At 49.0% G+C, this 20,379-nt stretch overlaps 1 protein-coding gene across 1 annotated transcript in view; it reads left to right on the top strand.

Moving 5' to 3' along the window:
* The window catches only part of SARDH (sarcosine dehydrogenase), a 120,413-nt gene that overhangs the window by 27,849 nt on the left and 72,185 nt on the right, over positions 1-20,379 (top strand). Inside the window, exons 9-10 of the mRNA XM_075905253.1 lie at positions 7,615-7,701; positions 7,960-8,050. Of these exons, the coding sequence (XP_075761368.1) occupies positions 7,615-7,701; positions 7,960-8,050 (178 nt within the window). The remainder of the gene's footprint in view (positions 1-7,614; positions 7,702-7,959; positions 8,051-20,379) is intronic.

The following is a 20,379-nucleotide window of genomic DNA, read 5'->3' as shown; positions in this document are numbered from 1 at the left end:
GACAGCTGGCAAGTTTTTCTGCAAAAGCAACTGCTTTTGCAGAAAAAACTTGCCAGTCTAGACGTAGCCTTAGGGTGCAGACTCTCTGAAACAATAGCTCTGAGGATATTGGTTGCCTGTTTATAGCTGCTTGGTGTTCACTCTGAAACCTAATGACAACCCTTAAAAAAGTCAGCATTGATGACTATTTTAATACTAATCTTTTGGGTGGACATATCCAGATGGTATGTTCAGGCAGCATGTCTGAACTCTCTAGACATTAGAATGGAAAAGTTTTACCATATTTGCCAATCCAACACTATTGACAGTTCTTGGACTGGTGTCTGCAAGACTTATATAAAAGGGTATTCACTCTAAAATGAGCTATAGTGCAGTGCTACCTGGGAGTGGGAGAAATGGCCCATGAGGTTCCATTTCAAGACTGCTGCGAATTTACTGGAGAAGTTTGCGCCATAAGGATCTGCTCTCATTTCACTGCAGTGTTTAAAAGGAGAAACCCTCCAGCCCCACAGGGAGAGCTGCACCGTTGCTCGAAAGGAAAGTAGGACACATCTTTTGCTCCTAACCAGATAGAACATGACATTTACAAGGTAGATGCCTTGGCCCTGGGAAGCACCGCTTTGATTAAGTCAGGGTGTAAGTACAGCGCTCAGTCTCCCCGGAGAAGCCAGGTTCACAACAGGAAGCCAACTTTTTCATGTAAGATATTGGTAACGCAATAAATGTTATTTCTAAAGGCTCAGTGATCCTTTCCCCACATCCCCCGCACTCTTTATCTACATTTGCATGTATTCGGTCCGTGAAAGCCAAGTCACGGCAGGTTTGGAACACACAAACAAATGAAAAATATGCGGTGTTCACAATGCACAGTAAATCTTTTATAAAAGAAATGCTTGTCTCCTTTTTAGTTCTGAGGTTCAATTTGCTTCATGGAGGAGGGGAGGGGTAAAAATCACCATTTATGGCATGGCTAGAATTCAAGGACGTAAGATACCAGTTTGTGAAGGTGGCATGGGCTAACAGGGTGGGTTAGGAGTGAGGAAGAGATTCAAGTAGGAAAGATTTGTTCTTGGAACAGAGAGTACAAGCATAGCCCAGTTAACCAGGCTTTTGGATCCTGGAAACTTTTGATCATCTACAAGGGTTATCCTGCAGATAGGAACACATCCATGCCATCTAGCCCCTTAGGCCTGTCATTGTGCTGATCACTGTGGATAGCTGGGATTTCCTAGTAGCTGCAAGGATAAAAGTTAGCTTCCTCTGCTCCAGATTCACAAGCCCCTAGTTGGGCCTGAATTTGCATTGCATTGGCATTGGATAGGAATTTTTGGCTGAATCATTTTTTGCCCAGATTGCCTGTTCATGAAACTATTCATGAAACCGGGTCCATTTCCGTGACTGTCCTGACTTGAAAATGTTGGGGTGGAAAAGGATTTTGAAATGGCTGAAATGAGAGGCCTTTGCACTTTTGAAACAGAAAGATCCCATTGGTTGCGTCGGAACGGCTTGTTTGAAAAGTTAGTACATTCCGATTAATAAGACAGTTTTCCAAAAAGAAACCTGACACGCGGCATTTGGAAATGGTTGAAACAGAAGGTTTTGATTGAGCTGAACCATAGACCAGGTAGGGATTTTTCATTCATGACATTTGTGAGATTTTCCCTTTTCGGCCTCGCTAGGGACTGAACATATTTCGATGTCTAAAATTTCCATGAAATGGAGAAACCTGATTCCCACCAAGCTCCATCAGGAGCTGAGGATGGTAGAGGTCTCAGGAAGGAGGTGGTACCTGACAGCCGAACTCTGCTGGGAAAATGAGGACAACAGCCGTTTGGGTCCTGGATACCAAGTTCACCCAACAAAGACCATAGTGCTTTACAAGCACTTGCCTCGCTCTTAGCCAGTGCACAAGCGTCTGTCCTGATTCCTGTTTCTATCAGACATTCATCTCCTTTTTCTTTTCTGGCTCTCTTTCTCCACAGCTTGGTTAGGTTTTCGGAGCTGGAGGCAAAGAGTGTAATAAATATCTACGCTGAGCTGATAAACTCCCTCTACAAGTCCAATATGTGAGGTTGCCAAAGCCACATGTGTCTGTCCTCTCTGCCAGCGGATGGCTGTAGCCCATGTTGGACACGGGGTTCTGGCAGACCTCACGTACCAAACAAGAAAGATCTTTTGCACGCAACCTAGGCTTTGGATGGCAGGGGCTTTGAGTTCATAGTTCTTATAATTTATTATTATTGTGGTTAAGCAGAATCAAGAACAGAGCAGACAAATCTGGGGATGAACATCTAAGTCTCAGTTTTCTTGTAAGGGATTTACCAGTAGAAAAATCTTGGCCCAGCATGGCTGATCTTGTCACTCACCCTGTTAATTGGTAAGCCGCAGTCTTGGGTTCTAATCCCCCCATCAGCTTTCTCCCCTATTCATCCCTGATTTACAGCCCTGCCTGTTTGCTCAGTGAGCTGTGGCTGTCTGGCTACCTGCCCTGCTGAAGACAAACACTCTCTTCTAACGAGTCTAGAAAGGAGAGGGGAGCTGAAGCCATGATGTTCAGACCCTACCTCTCAAGCTCAGAAGTAGCCAAATGCTGGTTCAGGCTTGGCTTGAGCAGATGCAGCCACAAATCTAAGCACAGATTCTGCATGAATAGCTCTCTGTCTGCAGCCAGACTTCCTTAAGCTGTATGGATTGGACCTGCCTTGTTCGGCACCCTTGGGAATTGACCGGTCCCGAAGGAGGGAGTTTGCTGGACCAGGGGAAGTCAATTCTGGCTCCCTGCTGCAGACCTGCAGGCTCTCCCTGAGGACTGCTGACCGCCAGGATGCTAACTTGGCTACATGCCTGTCGGCTAGTCTCTCTGCCACCAGACCCACAGCCAGCCACCAGGGCTCTCTGGTCCAGCAACATCTGTGGTCCTGCCGGACTACAGATGTTGCTGGACCAGAGAGGTCCTACCTGTAGTCTTATTGGCTTGCCCATGCTAAGCAGGCCAGGCATAGGTTAATCATAGAATCCTAGGGCTGGAAAAGATCTCTGGAGTCATCAAGTCCAGCCCCCTGCCCAAGGCAGGACCAATCCCAACTAAATCATCCCAGCCAGGGCTTTGTCAATCCCGTGCTTCACCACTCTCCTAGTGAAATAGTTTTTCCTAATATCCAACTTAGACCTCCTCCACTGCAACTTGAGACCATTGCTCCTTGCTCTGCCATCCCTCACTACTGAGAACAGCATCTCTCCATCCTTGGGATAAGAGCAGCTGACTGAGAAAGAGTCGGCCTTGAATCAATATCTGCAACAGTTTGTTAGGCACCAAGACAAAGATACTGACCATATGGTCAGTGTGAGCCTGCTGTGCTTTTCCAAAGAGAAAGGGAGTCATGGAGGCATCACTGCCTCCCAGTTTAGGGGGGTGTCACATGTTGCTTGCCATATTTTGCAAGTGTTTGCTGTATTCCTGGGTGTTCCTGGTCTCGCCCAGTTGAGTACTGCTGCCATGCACCCTGGAGCACCTGACACAGCTTGCTCCTGAGATGACTCGATTTCAGGGGGAGTGTCGTGGATTCTGCATGCCAGCTGCGGTTTGCATTGCCATGCAGCTAGGGCCCAAATCCCACTGCAGTTAAAGAGGAGCTGCAGGCCAAATCCCCAGTTTTGGGAGCCTTCCAGACGAAAGGCCCTGTACATATATGCTGCGGTGCATATGGGACTGCGCGCTCTTTAAGGCGCAGGCCATCTCAACGGGGTTTGCAGAGGGACTCTAGGCACTGACACAATAATAATCAGGCAGCATTTATTATTATTTACGTGTCTGACTTGTGGTAGGAGCCACAATCCTGGACCAGAGTCCCCTTGTGCTAGGTGCTGCACAGGCACAGAACAAAAAAAATGGTCTCTCCCCTGAAGAGTGTATTCATTGGTTCTTCCCAAATCCCTTCTCCTTTCTCGTGAGTGAGAGAGAAGAACTTAAACCAGCTGGAAATTGTTTCATAGAATCATAGAACACTAGAGCTGGAAGGGATCTCCAGAGGTCATCGAGTCCAGTCCCCTGCCCTCATGGCAGGACCAAGCACCATCTAGACCATCCCTGATAGAGGTCTGTCTAACCTGCTCTTAAATGTCTCCATTGATGGAGATTCTACAACCTCCCTAGGCAATTTATTCCAGTGTTTAACCACCCTGACAGGAAGTTTTTCCTTATGTCCAACCTCAACTTCCCTTGCTGCAATTTAAGCCCATTGCTTCTTATCCTATCCTCAGAGGTTAAGGAGAATAGTTTTTCTCCCTCCTCCTTGTAAAACCCCTTTAGATACTTGAAAGCTGCTATCATGCCCCCTCTCGATTGTCCTTTTTCAACACTAAACAAACACAATTCTTTCGGTCTCCCCTCAGAGGCCATGTTTCCTAGACCTTTAATCATTGTTATTGTTCTTCTCTGCACCTTCTCTAATTTCCATTTGGTGGACAATCAAGACTCAATGGATCATGAAACCAGGATCTAACACCCCGAAGGACAGACAAATGGAGGCATAGAACTGTCAGGTTTAATAAAAAACCTTGTTGGCCTGTGGATCTTTTTTCCCACCCAACAAAGAATTTTTTTTTTTTTTTAGGATCCTGGTTGACAGCCCTCTCTGGAATGGAAATTGGTAGAACAAGACATCATTAATGCAGGAGCCCTGGGCATCTGTTCAGCTGAAATCCATTAGGTTAATAAAGAAGCATTTATCTGAAATTCATGAAGCATACCAGCCGAAACAGATGGAGAGAAAACGAAAATAATAACAATAAAGAAATATTAACCAGGCCCGGCCCTCACAAAGACGACCACTCTCTTGCATTGGATGGGAGTAAGCCAGAGAAAGACGCTGGTTTAAAACACTAATTTAGGAAGAAGTAATAACTCCTGGAGCATTTGCTAAATTAGCTAGATCACAAGATTCATTGTGCTTCAGAAAGGTCCTTCAGAAAGGTTAAAGTTTCCTGTTCGGGGTCTCCCCATGCAGCTGATGGCCTGGCTTTTGGAATAACTGTTCATGTGCAGGGACAGACCAATGCTGCTGAGATCTCCTGGCCCCTTGGAAACATAAGGGAAACCCTTAATGGCAGGGACTCTGCGAGAAGCATACATCTCAGGGCTGGACTCTTCCATGTGTACCATTAGCAAAGCTTAGCCTCCCACTTTCCCTCTCGGTTTGCTGGCACAGGGGTCGGAGATCAGAGGTGTGAAGTCACAAGTAGAGCACTGGACTGTGGCTCAAAAGACTTGGTTGGATCCTATTCCCAGCTCTGCTACTGGCCTGCGGGGTGACCTGGGGCAAGTTACTTCCCCTCAAAAATGCCTCAGTTTCCCTGTCTCTACAGTGAGCCTAACGATACGGACCTTTGCAGGGCATTTTAAGGTTTGTGGATGAAAAGCACAAGATGAGGGTTTGGTGGTGGTGTTATTACACAGGGACCAGGGGGGATTCGGGGTGCAGGCCAGAGCTGCCCATGTGGTGCCTCAGCTTCATGGGCCATTGGGGGGCTTTGCAGAGGTCCCCAATTTCTAGGATGCCACTTCCTGCTCCGACGTGCTCCTTGCCCAGTGCTGGCTCTGTGAAGGGGTATAGGAGGCCCGGTGCCAGGAACGTGCTTTGAGAAGGGAATTGTGCAGGAGAGCACCAGGATGGGGTGAGGGGGATTAATCAGAAGCAGCCTGATATGATAAAGAACAGCAACAATGACGTCTCCCTGTCAGGGAGATGCTGCAGAGGGTGACTCCTTTTCGGCCGGGCAGGACTGGGTCTCCCACTGAGGCAGCGCAGCCTCCATCACTTGGGATCCAAACTAGCCTGGAGCAGGGACCAGGAAAATATCTGGGTGGGAAGAGTCCTCTCTCAGCAATGGAGTGGGCGGAGCCTGGGACCTGGCCTAATGTGTAGACCCCTGCTCAGAATGGAATCTCCATTCCTGCCGTTTGTCGTCACCTCAGCACCCGCCCCCGCCGACTCTTGTGAGAAGTGCGCCGGGGTTCTGCCGAACACAGTGGTGGGAATGGGGAATGGCGTGTTTTCTGGGCAAAGCAGGGGGCTTAGCTTTGGGGCAAACCCCCATGCCCCTCCAAAGATCAAATGCACAAGGTATCCTTTGAGTAAAGGAAAATCCCCCAAGTCCCAAACTCTAGCATGGCTGAGGGGGAGGTTTGGCTTGAGGCATGCCTTTCATTGAAAGAGGCTCAGTTGTTTCCTGCCCTGATATTCTTCCTTACCCCTAGACAAATCCTTAGATGTCTGCTGCTTGCCCTAGGTTAGCCATGCCAGCAAGTTATTTTGGTTGTATTGAAGTGTGTCTGGGTTCTCCGTGGGGAGGAAAGACCATTCTGGAAGACCAGTTTCTGTCTGTGTCGACCAATTGTTATCATGCCTCCTCTCTAGAGCCTTATTAGTCACAGCTGTGAAAAATGCGTGACAGACCATGAGGAGGTCAACCTGTGGAACTCCTTGCCAGAGGATGTTGTGAAGTTCAGGACTTTAACAAGGTTCAAAAAAGAACTAGATGAAATCATGGAGGTTAGGCCCATCAATATGTATTAGCCAGGGATGGGTAGGAATGGTGTCCCTAGCCTCTGTTTGTGAGAAAAAAACAACAAATAGTCTGGTAGCACTTTATAGACTAACTTGACGATTCCCCGTTGTCATGTTCTTATGTATTTTGTGTGCTTTTACTCTACACTAACGAGATTTCATGGGCCAGACCAGCATTTCTCATATTGGGGATCCTGACCCAAAGTGGGGGGGCTCAGGGTTATTTTAAGGCAGCATGGTATTGCCACCCTTAGTCTTCAGAGCTGGGCAGCCATAGGATGGTGCCTGCTGAGGGCCCAACTCTGCAGGCGGTAGCACTGATGTAAAGGTGACAATTATTACGCATGCCATCCTTCCTTTTGCGCCATTGCTGCTGGCAGGTCTGCATTCAGAGCTGGGCTCCTGGTCAGCAGCCGCCACTCCCCAACTGCTCAGCTCTGACAGCAGCACTGCCTTCAGAAGTAAGGGTAACAGTACCACAATACCTCCTCACCAATATCCTTGTGACCCACCCTACTCCTTTTTGGGCCAACACCCCTACATTGACAGCACCCTGACATTTGAGATTTAAATAATGAAATTCACCATTTTAAAATCCTATGAGGGTGAAATTAACCAAAGTGGATCATGAATTTGGTAGGGTCTACTCATCCCTGTTGACTGGGCCTGCTCCCAAGCCAACAGTGGCCAACGGGAACCTTTTGACTGACCTTGACCTTTGGATCGGACCATTATGGCGTGTACAGTTTACCATGGCACCCAAGCACGATTCTTCTTTAATTCCTGCTAATTTACACCCCTATGCAAAGGGACAGCAGGTATTTCTTTTACACCACGGGATATCAAAGAAAGCTGGACCCTTGAGGTGGTCTTTTTAAGGTGTCACAGTGTTGATTTAACTCTGGTTTCACTGAGGAAGATTAGACCAACGCTGAGACCACTTGAAAACCGCTCTCTGGAAGTGGGAGCCCAGTCTCCACAAAGCGTGGGAAACGCGTGGCTGGACAGGGCTGTATGGATGGGCTGTGTCGTCTTTTCTGCATTCTAGAATCGTTCACTGCCGACCATAAGCCCCTCATGGGGGAAGCACCAGAAGTTCGAGGCTTTTTCTTGGGCTGTGGCTTCAACAGTGCAGGTAAGACCGAACCTAAAAAAAGGTCAGTCTCTCTCTCTCTCTCTCTCTCTCTTTCTATCCATCTATCTATCTATCTGGAGGAACACTTCATCATCATCATGTAGGGGAGGGCTGGGCTCCCATCTTGCCTCCCATCTTGCCTTCGTGTGACAAACAGAATTCCTGGGTCCATCGGTGGGTGTTCTGGTTACATAGCAGGTTCAAAGCAACCCAACTGATTCCCTGGCTCCCCTTACAGTCCTCTCCTTTTTTGCTCAGGGATGATGCTCGGAGGTGGCTGTGGGAAGGAATTGGCCCACTGGATCATTCATGGGCGTCCCGAAAAGGATATGTACGGCTATGATATCAGGCTAGTATCTACCCAGACCCTGAATCCTTTCCATCTCTTCTGGTAGAGATTGCAGGTCAGTCTAAAGGAGACTGTGCATGTGGGAGGAGTGTTTAGTCCTGCTTTGCTTCTTGGCAAGAGCTGGGAGCACCGAGGCGGCTGCAGATCCAGCTCCATTGACCTGATTATTAATCTTACGGTAACACACAACCAAAACGAAGGCTCTGTTGTGGTTGGCACAGAGTGTGAACATGAAGGGAGGAGGGGCTTGTATAACTCACCAAGGCCACTTAGGGAGAGACTAATGAGTCTGCTGTAGAGCTGCAGTAGAGGCTCATACACTAAGTTCCAAAGGTCTCAGGTTCAATTCTGCCCACAAACCACTAGGGTCTGTCAGTGTTACACCAGTGTGTGATCGGTGCAGCTGGGGCCGTGGGAGACAGGCCCTCAGCCCCACTTACAGGTACTGCCCCCCACTGCGGGGAGAGAGGAGGTGGGACAACGTGCCAAGCACACGTGTGCACCCTCCCCCCCACCATGGTGAGGGGAAGAGACAGGAGAGGGCATGAGCATGTGCCCTAGCCTCCTTGGGCCTGGAGCACTGGGGAGGGAGGAGGCTATGCAGCTCCAGCCTCCGAGCCCCTGGAGCACAGGGAGGGCAGGCACTGGGAGCAGGAACACTCTGCCCCCAGAAGCCTACAGCAGACGTTCTGGGGGTGGAGTGTGGGTGGGGCCATGCCTGGCAGTTTGGGAAGGCAGAGCCTTCCCGGCCTAGGCTACCGGACACCCATGGGAACACCCCCGCCACTGAACTCTATCGCAGAGTGGAATCAGAGATTAAAGGGATCTTAAATGACTTGCCCAAAATTGCATACGGCTGATTGGGCAAAGCAGGGATTTCAGCCAATATTCCTGCTAATGTTTTCATCCATGTGCAGATTTTTTTCCATCTATGTGCAGAATATTTTTTGATGTGCACCAAGGCATGTGCCAATGTGCACCACCAATAGAAACAAAAACTTTGCTGTGGCTGCTCTGCTAATCAGCTGGGCAGCATTTGAATCTCTCCTGGGTGGCCACCCAAGTGCTCAGATTTCAGGGAACACTGTGTGTTCTGAATGCCAGTGAGGGCTTTAGCTAGAGGGCCATCTGTTAGCAGAAACACTAAAGCACTCTAAGGAGAGCCCAGTTCTTAGTCAGGAGAGTGCACTAGGCAGCGCAGTATGGGAAGGAGGTGGACAGCCCTTGGTGGAGAAAGAACAAGTTAGGAACTATTTAGAAAAGCTAAACATACACAAATCCATGGGCCCAGATTTAATGCATCCGAGCGTACTGAGGGAGTTGGCAAATGTCATTGCGGAGCTTTTGGCCATTACCTTTGAAAATTCATGGAGATTGGGAGAGATCCCGGATGATTAGAAAAAGGCAAATGTAGTGCCCATCTTTAAAAAAGGGAAGAAGGACCATCCAGGACAGACCCGTCAGCCTTACCTCAGTCCCCGGAAAAATCATGGAGGGGATCCTCAAGGAATCCATTTTGAAGCACTAGGAAGAGGGGAAAGCGATCAGGAATAATCAACATGGATTCACGAAGGACAAGTCTTGCCTGACCAATCTGATTAGTTTCTATGATGAGGTAACTGGGTCTGTGGCTATGGGAAAGTCAGTGGATGTGATAGACCTTGACTTTAGCAAAGCTTTTGATACCGTCTACCACAATATTCTTGCCAGCAAGTTAAAGGAGTATGGATTGGATAACTGGACTGTAAAATGGATAGAAAGCTGGATAGACTGCCAGGCCCAATGGGTAATGATCAATGGCTTGATGTCAGGTTGGCAGTTGGTTTCCAGTGGAGTGCTCCAAGGATCTGTTCTTGGACCAGTTTTGTTCAACATCTTTATTAATGACCTGGATGAGGGGATGGATTGCACCCTCAGCAAGTTTGCAGATGACACTAAGATAGGGAGAGTGGTAGAGACACTGGAGGGCAGGGATAGGTCCAGAGTGACCTGGACAGATTAGAGGATTGGGCCAAAAGAAACCTGATGAGGTTCAACAAGGACAAGTGCAGAGTCCTGCACTTGGGACGGAAGAATCCCAAGTATTGTTACAGGCTGGGGTCCAAATGGCTAAGTAGCAGATCAGCAGAAAAGGACCTGGGGATTACAGTGGATGAGAAGCTGGAGATGAGTCAACAGTGTGCCCTTGTAGCCAAGAAGGCTAATGGCATATTAGGGTGCATTAGGATGAGCATTGCCAGCAGATCCAGAGAAGTGATTATTCCCCTTTATTCGGCTCTGGTTAGGCCACATCTGGAATACTGTGTCCAGTTCTGGGCCTCCCCGCTATAAAAAGGACGTGGATGCATTGGAGAGGGTCTAGAGGAGGGCGACCAAAATGATTAGGGGGCTGGAGCACATGACCTATGAGGAGAGACTGAGGGATTTGGATTTGTTTTGTCTTCAGAAGAGAAGAGTGAGGGGGGATTTGATAGCAGCCTTCAGCTTCCTGAAGGGAGGTTCCAAAGAGGATAGCGAGAGGCTGTTCACCGTAGTGATGGATGGCAGAACAAGGAGCAATGGTCTCAAGTTACAGTGGGGGAGGTCTAGGTTGGATATTAGGAAAAAATATTTCACTAGGAGGATGGTGAAGCACTAGAATGGGTTACCTAGGGAGGTGGTGGAATCTCCATCCCTTGAGGTGTTTAAGTCTCGGCTTGACAAAACCCTGGCTGGGTTGATTTAGTTGGGATTGGTCCTGCCTTGGGCGGGGGCTGGACTTGATGACCTCCTGAGGTCTCTTCCAGCTCTATGATTCTATGATCCTAGAGTGGTGGTCTCTATTGACGGTCACTATTAGAAAGAGATCCAAAGCAAACCATCTTCTCAGTCGCCCAATAGTGTTAGGGCGTTTGAAACTGGCAGCTCCCAGACAACCAATATCAAGAGATTTTTTTTAATTATCCTGATTTTTAGCACTCTTTTCCTTTGCCCTGCTCCCTGGATTGTGATCTGTGAGGGAACACCAGGATCATGTCTCAAAGTTTTGCTCTGCAAATGTCAGAGAACCAGAACTGGTTCTTACCACAGGACAGCTCTGACTTGCATGTGTTTATGGGACTGCCGGGGCTGGTGATTTCCTAAGACACCCATTGTCGTGAGACTCAGGGTATGTCTACACTACAGAGTTTTGTCAGAAAAACAGCCATTTTTCCGACAAAACTTGAGGAACATCCACACTGAAATTGCGTTCTTCTGCAGAAAATCGAAAGAACAGGGATTTTCCCGGCATTGGTAATCCTCATTCTACAAGGAAGAAGACTTTTTCCGAAAGAGCTCTTTCACACAAAGGCATGTGTGGACGGGGAAGAGAGCGTTCTTTCGCAAGAAGAGGAAAGAGGAAAAAGTACAGGTGCTCTGGTGGCCGCTGCGTCCCTTGCAATCACAGCTTACATGCGAGAGAGCCTCAATTCAGTGTGGATGCTCTCTTTCGAAAAAGCAGATCACTTTTTCGATGCATTTTGACAGTGTGGCTGCTCTCTTTCGGAAGACGTTTTTTCGGAAGTTCTCGTAGCTTCAGTTCTGTCACGAGCTTGGGCATCACTGTTGAATCCAACCCCCAAACTGGACTGAATTTTTGCCAATAGCCCCCCTGTATCTTCTTTAAATGGGCTGAACCAAAGCTCCCATCCCAAACACCTCCACCTTTGGGGGGGTGGAACCCCACTTCTGAACTTGGGGGCTTGAGTCCATGTCTAGCTATGTGGGAGTGTTATGTCTCTAACCAGGGGCCCTTCAGGAGCATGAATCTCTTACCTCCCTAAGGCCGTGTGCTCCGGGGTGCTTTGCTTTGCCTCCAGAGAGAGAGAGAAACATGCACCTCCTGCCCAGCTTGGTTGAGGGATTTTAATGTGCAGGGGGCGGAGGCCGTGGGACGGATGTGCTGGGAGGGATTTGCCGATCTTTCTTTTCTGTCACTAATGGTTGAATCCCTCTGGCCAAAGGTTTCTAACGTGGGGGGTATGTGGTGGAGATAGGGTGCATTTTCAGTTACTCAGAGTGAAGAAGAAGCTTCCGGAATGATAACGCCTACACATGGGGATTGCCCCTGTCTGGCTTTGGGTCAGTTTCTTCCCAGCTCCCTCCTGTCCCCTCCGTGTCTATTCAGGCTGAAAGCCACATGGCAGGTCAGGATCGAGAGAGCGCGGGGGTCAGAGGACACAGCTGGCCTGGTACTTGCTAGTGGCTGTGGATTGAGTACTCCTGGTGGCATTGGTGGATGGCTTTGGGCTCCGGGGTCGGCGCTCTTGCCAAAGCGGTCTGGCTCAGAGAATGGGGAGAGGAGTGTAGCCTTTGCAGGAACCAAAAAAATTCTTTTGATCAAAATCAAGCCCAGACCCCACATGCAGACAGCATCCTCTACTGACAGGCTGGGCAGCTCAGGTAATATTGCAGGGGCAAAGTAAGAGATGTGATCGAAGCCCCTTTCAAACACTGCTCCTCTTGCCTTAGACCGAGGTGTAAGGGAAATGGAGGGTGTGCCTCTGGGGGAATGAATGGGAGCCACGTTTTTAGACGCCACCGGATAGTCAAAACTGGGCATCCGACAATGCCGATTTCCCTGTGAGCTCAGGGCCAGTCTTTCGTGAGCTGCCTTGCCTTTCTGAAGAGCAGGAATTAATTACACTGGCTAGCTGTAATGAATTTACATGTCAGGTTTATCTCATTTCCCTCCTTGCGTTTTCATGCAAACAGCTTCCATCAGACCCAAGGAGATTGCTGTGATGAGAGAAGACAGGGTAATTACATCTGGGTTTTGTTGTTGTTCAATTAGCACAGTGCCTACTCCTCTAAGTTAATAATCGGGGTGACGCTTTCAATTGACAAAAGATTATCTTCCCCCCACAGCAGGACATGGGCCATGAGGTTTTAAATGCGCAGATGTCGGCTCAGTAATTGTTTTTTTCCTTTTCAATTATACTTTATTGGGTTTGTTGTTTTATAGGCGTAATAACAAAAAAATTGTCAGACGCAAGCTTGGAAAGTCACATCACAGACCCAGCACAGACTCACTGGACTAGGCTAGTGCGGTGGAAAAAAACCGTTTCCTGCCAGCAATGGACAGTAGAAAGTTCTAGTATGTGATAGTGGTGGGCTGAGACCCATGTATTTACTGTTGTCCACGTGCAGGGTTGCCAGATTCTGCTGGTTTTTGTCCATGTGGTTTTTTTCCTGCCAGTATCACAAGTGACACACACTTAAAACCAGGCCCCGTGAAGGGAGGTGCGTGCTGATTGCACACAACATTGACAATCACAGCGCTGCTACGGTTCATTTGGCCCACCCTGCAAATTCTAGGCATGCAAGCGCTGTTAGCAAAACTACCCTGTCTCGGGAGACCGTCTTGGTTACGACAATCTGGCGTCCCACTGAGATGGAGAAGGGCCCCTCATGTGGCCGACTCACTAGCCTAGATTGCCCGTTGCTGTTGTATGAGCTTCCTGCTCCTAGCTTTGTGGCCATGAGAGAGATCATCTAGCTGGGAAAGGAGCTGCTACAATTCTATAAGAGGTGCTGGGCTCATACTAAAAGCCTAGTGGGGTTTGTGATCCAGAGCCGAGCTTTGAAGCTTTGTCTTATCTCTCTAAACTGCAGTTGAGGTTTTCAAATTTAATGAAGGGATTTGGGTTGCCCGGGCAGCTATGACAACCTCCCTCCTCCATGTCTAATAATTATCTTGCCATTCTAGCGCGCACGCAGCCTCGAGGACAGAAGCTTTCATCTTGATGGATCCTCATGTGCTTTAAAAGCATGTCGCTCAAGATTTGTGCCTTCATGTAACTCCACTAGCTTTGCTGGGGTTACACCAAGGGTGACTTGTATGTATCCTTCGCTTCACACACCACTGATGTACAGCCACCTCTGGCTGGAAGGGGGCAGCTGATGAACGTTTCACAGCACGTGAAGAGTACCAGGACGAGCTGAAACTGACAGGGGAACAGAATGTTGTTTTCCAAACAAGAATCTAGGCAGGGCAAAGGCTCGGTGTGGAGATGCTTATAGTTCCTGTGCGTATTGGATTTTCTAGCCGCCAGGCTGGTTTGTGTCTCTGCCAGATGGCGGGTCAGACCTCAGCCTGCGGGATGGCCTGTGGTTCCTGGAGTCATGAACCTTGTGTTAATCCTTGCTGGGTTTTTAAAATTATGTTTTAAGTTCCTCTTTAAATAGCTCCCTTTCCCACATATTTAAATATTTATCCTTTCAAACGCTCACAGGTAAATATTTCATCTTCTAGAAGTTGCTGCTCTTGCTTCTGTCTAATGCTCCCTGTCCTGACACATGTCTTGAGGCTCCAGGAAGATGGCGGATGGATGAGCTGCGGCATGTGGCAGTGAAGTGTGGCTTTTGAGCCCAGCTCTCCAAGCAATACCAGATCTCAGTGAGCTGACTTGTCTGATGCCCAGGGTTAGTAGGCCCACTGCTCTTGTGGTGCTGGGAGAGGGTTACAGGCAAGGCAAAGGAGGTTTGCACATTCCTGGCCAATCAGGGCAGGGAGCAGCCGGCCAATCAGGACCAGGCTGGGCCCTATAAAAGGCTGCGGGGATGAGAAGAGTTTGCTTTTGCTCTGGTTAGGAAGGGAGTAGAAACACCTGGAAAGAGCACTGCTGGGCACGCTCAAGGGAGCTGGAGAGAGGCTCCGTCCTATTACTTGCCAGGCTGTGGCCTTGATACAAGGGGCAAGAAGGTGCAAGGGTCACAGAGAAATGGCCCAGGGAAAGGGAGCAGTAAAGGGGAGAGAAGGATGGCTTCCCCAGGACCCAGAGTACTGGGCTGGCTTGGGTCTCTCCTTTCCTGTTGCACCACACCCAGCCTCTATGGAGCATAGCCTACACAGGTGCCCCTGAGGTGAGGGGCTAGACCTTGGCTGCAGTTGGCCATGGTGGCAGGTGTGAGATGGAGGACCACTGATACCTCAGGAAAGGGGCGAGAGACTGGAGTAGTGGGCACTGTGTCCTGAAGAGGACACCACCCTCCCGAGAGCAACGCGGGTCCAAAGAGACAGCAGAGCGGAGCACGATGATGAGTGAGGCACCGGCCAGAAGAGGGCGCCCTGCAGTGGAACAGAGCTAATTCCCAGAGTGACCAGCAGTGGGCGCCATGGCGATGAGTTGACCCTATCACTGCTCTTTGCCGGTGGGGCTCCCATGTCGTACGACTCTGCGCTGTGTCGAACCGCTGATTAATGGCGAGGATAACGATGAGCATGAGCCTACCTGAGCTTCCCCAGATACAAAGATGTTTAGCCCATTACACAGCAGGACGTGAGGCCCGATGCAAAGTATTGGCTCCCGGGCCCAGATTTCCTGATATCCAGGGGAATTCAGCACTGGGGTGTTCCTCTGAAGTAAGGTCTCTTGAACCAACACATCACCTACCCCACCTCTCTCGCCAGACTTGTAGAACAGTCTGCAAACCTGGCTGTGAACCTCAGTGCCTTAAAAATTCTATTGGCCAGAGGGGAGAACAGAGAAGGACCAAGCTTCTGTTTAAAAAGACCCCAAAGCCTTTTTTCCTGACAAAATTGTGATTTGCGTGGCTGTTTTCCCCAGTGCCCCTCATCTCCTGTGCACGAAGAAAATGGGGGAAGGGAGTCGAAAGCATTGCTTGAAAAGGCCCTAGAATGATATTCTAGCTTGCCAGATGCCTGACCCTCCCCTCCTCCAGACCTGGGGGCTTTGGGTTGGAATGCAGCAGCCTGCTGTGATTTTGCATTGCAAGTCATGCTCCCTGGTTTGCCAAAGTCGGTGGATGGGAAAGGTGCCATCAGTAAAAGGGCAGGAGGTTACGGTCTGTGAGTTATAGGGCTCTGTTCATAATAATATGAGCCTGTGCTGAAGCAGCACATTCCTTCCAGGAGCTCTTCTGTTTGTGTGAGGAAAATATGTCCAGCAAATTTCAAATGCTTTGGGTTTTATGTCTGTTTCAGTCTGGGGGGAATTGGACAAAAATGGAAAGAATAGTCAGGGCTTTTTCCTTTCTCGGGGGGGGGGGAGGTGTTTCAAACCGCATTGCGGCAGAGGGGGGTACATGCAGGTTAGCTTGGCTTGCCGAAGGCTGAGCAGAGCTTAGCCTAAAAGAGCCTTTCCCACCAAGGAGACCATACTCTGCCCCCAGGTACGCTGGTATAAGTCTGCTTCAGGCAGGGCTGCGGAGTTTGGTCCGTGCAGCATATAAACATGTGGCCAAGAGGTGAGATTAGCTTGGTCACACAAGGCGTGAGCCGGATCCTGCCGAGTGCCGAGGTCCATTGTCTCATTCTGTTTCTTCCATTTGCTTGGATAACGAACAGATGGGAGTTGTTAGGCTCCACCTCCCATTTTAATCTGCAGAGACCAAAGGGAGGCAAAGAACCACTTCCAGGACTCGGTTTCGCCAGTAGAGAGCCACAGGTAATCTATTGAAGGTGGCGGTGCTATGGGAGGCAGTGTGGCTCCAGACATTGTGCACTGTTCTGGGACTCAGGGGGCTTATTCCTGGATCTGCCACTGCCCGGCTGAGTGACTTTAGGCCAAGTCACATCCCTGGGCCGGGCCTCAGTTTCCCCGCTGGGAAAATTAAGATAATGAGATTTATCATTCTGTGTTGAGTGCATTTGAGGCCTGTGGATCCAAAGTGCTGTATATTAAGTATGTCTGGGAGGCTGCCAGCTTCCACGGGCCCCCAGGCAAGTTTGGGGAGGGGGCTTGGCTCCATGCCTCCTGGAGGGGCAGGACCTCAGGCAGAAGAGCTGGGGCAATCCAGTAGCTATTTCAAGCACCAGAGGCTCCTGCAACTGCAGCCAGGAGCCCCGGGCCACTTTGAATGGATGGGCCCTGGGGCAATTGCCCCCTATTCCTCCCCATTGGCAGGCCTGAGTACTTCTATGGATTTATACCAGTGTAACAAAGTTAAATATGAACTCCTTTCAGCTGACAGGACTCGAAGGAGCTGAGCCTTCAAAAGGCCAGCGATAAGAGACACCCACCACACATTTTACAAGCATGTCACGGAAGCATCGAGGCCTCTCCAACACGGATTCATTAGTCAGAGCCAATTACCTGCGGCTCTGGTTTCTCTGAGCTCTGCCGACGTGTGTTCAGTCCCCTGTCTGGCTCCGGCTACACCCTGTGGTGGTGGTGGTGGGTCTTTCTTGTACCCAGGGAGAGAGCTGGAAGGTGTATTGCTCCAGGGTTTGTCACACTTTCCCCTTCGCTGGTCCTGCCCCTGAAACGCCAGCCCATTTTCGATGTGCGCTTGAGGAAGCTGCTCTTGGCAGCACTGCCTTCGGGCTCTGGTGCCAGCTGACAGCTGATGATAACAACTGGAAGGAAACACGGCAGAACCATGTCAGGGACTTGCTTGGAAGTGTTCAGACTGGCTCAGTCTCTTCAAGGAGGCTGCTTGGTTCTGAGCCGAGGTGACACCCGGGTGGTGCATTGGGACAGGATGCGTGTGGTGATACATTTATACCCAGGTTGGCGGGAGAGCGGAGGAAGAGACGTGACAGATTTTATTACAGCTTGGCAGCCAGCACAGTCGCTCTACACCTGTGCAAAGGGAGTGTGAAATGCTGCCACTTTGGGTGTGGTGGCCTGTTGTGCTCCATTGGTCGTGGTGAAAATGGCCTCCCAGCGTGCAGCGTGGCGAAGACTCAGCCCACTTCTCCCCGCTATCGTGCACACAAGGTGCAAAGAAGAGGCCGAGGAGGCTCAGGCTGTTTTCAGACCTGAGCTGCATCCTCAGCTGATGTAAATGGGCATTGAGTGGGGTGGAGCGACTCTAGTTTGCACCTGTTCAGGACGTGGGCCTGACTTCAGAATGGCGCTGAGAGAACCTATTGCAGTCTGCACTGACCTCACATTTTTTTGATGTTTTGACTCTGAGTTTGTGGGGTCCCTGTTTTCCTGTCGGACAACAATGTTCCAGTGGCCAGCCTTTGCATGAAGAAATTGTTCAGATTGCTAGAGACAGCAACTATTCCCCCCAAACCAGAACGTGCAGGAAGATCCTATGTGCGAGTAGGTCCCATCACCCCCAAATTTCCCAGGTCCTCTTTGGATCCAGGTCCTGCTTGTACTTGGCCCTTCCATCTGCAATGAAGAGTTATAGCAGAAATCAACCCCACATGGGGAAGGCAATCAGAATAAGGCTGCTGCTGGGTCGAGATTTTATTTAATAATCTGAGCATCTTTAATTGCCTAGTGACACGGGCCTGACAAGAAGTCTGAGCATGCCTGATGAGCCTCTTTCAGATTTACAGCCATTGGGGCTGTCTATTCAGGACTCGTTAGCCTGCTGAGAAATGCCAGGACACAGCCAAGGTGGATTTAGTGACTTTTAAAGTCTATCTTCCTTTCTCCCCCTGGGGAAAGTTCTTTTGCATTTCTAGAGCAAATGCCATTTCCCCGGGGTAAAATGGCTCAAGGTGCAACATACTGGACCTTTTCTTTTCCAGAATCACTCCATGCCGCCCAATAAACTGGAGAGTTCTCTTTCCCTGTTGGCTTCCTCTCCAGGGTTGCCAGGTGTCCGGTTTTTGCCCGGACAGTCTGTTATTTCTGCCCCTGTTTCTCTTGGAAGGCTGGCGGGGAGACTCTTCTGTCTGGCAAGGGTGCATGTAGCATGGGGATATTTAAAGGCACAGCAACCTTTATTTATTTATTTTTTGGTCAACCAATTTTTTTTCCCTTGCTTTGTTCGATTTTTTGTGAAAGTATCTGGCAACCCTACTTTCCTAGATTTTGGTCTTCTAGAGGGTCTTTGGTTTCTGGGTGTGTGTGTGTGTAAGAGGTAGGGGGAGAGGTTAAGTATAGTTTTTAAGATCAAAATAGACTGGGTTCTTCCATTCACTGTCCTGTGCCTCAGTTTCCACTCCCCTATCAGCACCCACGGGGATAGACGGCCCCTCTTCTGCCTGAAGGCACTCGTGGTCTCACCAGTTGCTGCTCTTATCAGAAGAATGTCTGTAAAAACCCAGGAAACTACAGACCGGTCAGTTTAACGTCTGTCCCAGGGAAGATAATGGAGCAGGTAATTAAGGAAATCATATGCAAACACTTGGAAGGTAATAAAGTGATAGGGAATAGCCAGCATGGGTTTGTGAAGAACAAGTCATGCCAAACTAATCTGATAGCTTTCTTTGATAAGATAACGAGCCTCGTGGATAAGGGAGAAGCGGTGGATGTCATATACCTAGACTTTAGTAAGGCATTTGATACGGTCTCGCATGATATTCTTATTGATAAACTAGGCAAATATAACTCAGATAGGGCCACGATAAGGTGGGTGCATAATTGGCTGGATAACCGTAGTCAGAGAGTTGTTGTTAACGGTTCTAAATCCTGCTGGAAAGGGATAACAAGTGGAGTTCCTCAAGGGTCTGTTTTGGGACCCGTACTGTTCAATATCTTCATCAATGATGTAGATATTGGGATAGAGAGTACGCTTATTAAGTTTGCAGATGATACCAAACTGGGTGGGGTTGCAACTTCTTTGGAGGATAGGGACATAATTCAAAATGACCTTAGCAAGTTAGAGAAATGGTCAGAGGTAAACAGGATGAGGTTTAATAAAGAGAAATGCAAAGTGCTCCACTTAGGAAGGAACAATCAGTTCCATACATACAAGATGGGAAGCGACTGTCTAGGAAGGAGCATGGCGGAAAGAGATCTAGGGGTCATAGTGGACCACAAGTTGAATATGAGTCAACAGTGTGATGCTGTTGCAAAAAAAGCAAATATGATTCTAGGTTGTATCAACAGGTGTGTTGTAAGCAAAACTCGTGAAGTCATTCTGCCACTCTACTCTGTGCTAGTTAGGCCTCAGCTGGAGTACTGTGTCCAGTTCTGGGCGCCACATTTCAAGAAAGATGTGGAGAAATTGGAAAGGGTACAGAGAAGAGCGACAAGAATGATTAAAGGTTTAGAGAACATGACCTATGAAGCCAGGCTTCATGAACTGGGCTTGTTTAGTTTGGAAAAAAGAAGATTAAGGGGGGACATGATAGCGGTTTTCAAATATCTAAAAGGGTGTCACAAGGAGGAAGGAGAAAATTTGTTCCTCTTGGTTACTGAGGACAGGACAAGGAGTAATGGGCTTAAAGTGCAGCAGGGGAGGTTTAGATTGGACATTAGGAAAAAATTCCTAACTGTCAGGGTGGTCAAATATTGGAATAAATTGCCAAGGGAGGTGGTGGAATCTCCCTCTCTGGAGATATTTAAGAACAGGTTGGATAGACATCTGTCAGGGATGGTGTAGACGGAGCTTGGTCCTGCCTTGAGGGCGGGGGGCTGGACTCGATGACCTCTTGA

This window comes from Pelodiscus sinensis, chromosome 22 (assembly GCF_049634645.1).
Source record: "Pelodiscus sinensis isolate JC-2024 chromosome 22, ASM4963464v1, whole genome shotgun sequence".
In the NCBI taxonomy this organism is placed as follows: Eukaryota; Metazoa; Chordata; order Testudines; family Trionychidae; genus Pelodiscus; species Pelodiscus sinensis.
The sequence above is the reverse complement of the archived record's forward strand: the minus strand, read 5'-3'. Positions and strand labels throughout refer to the sequence as shown.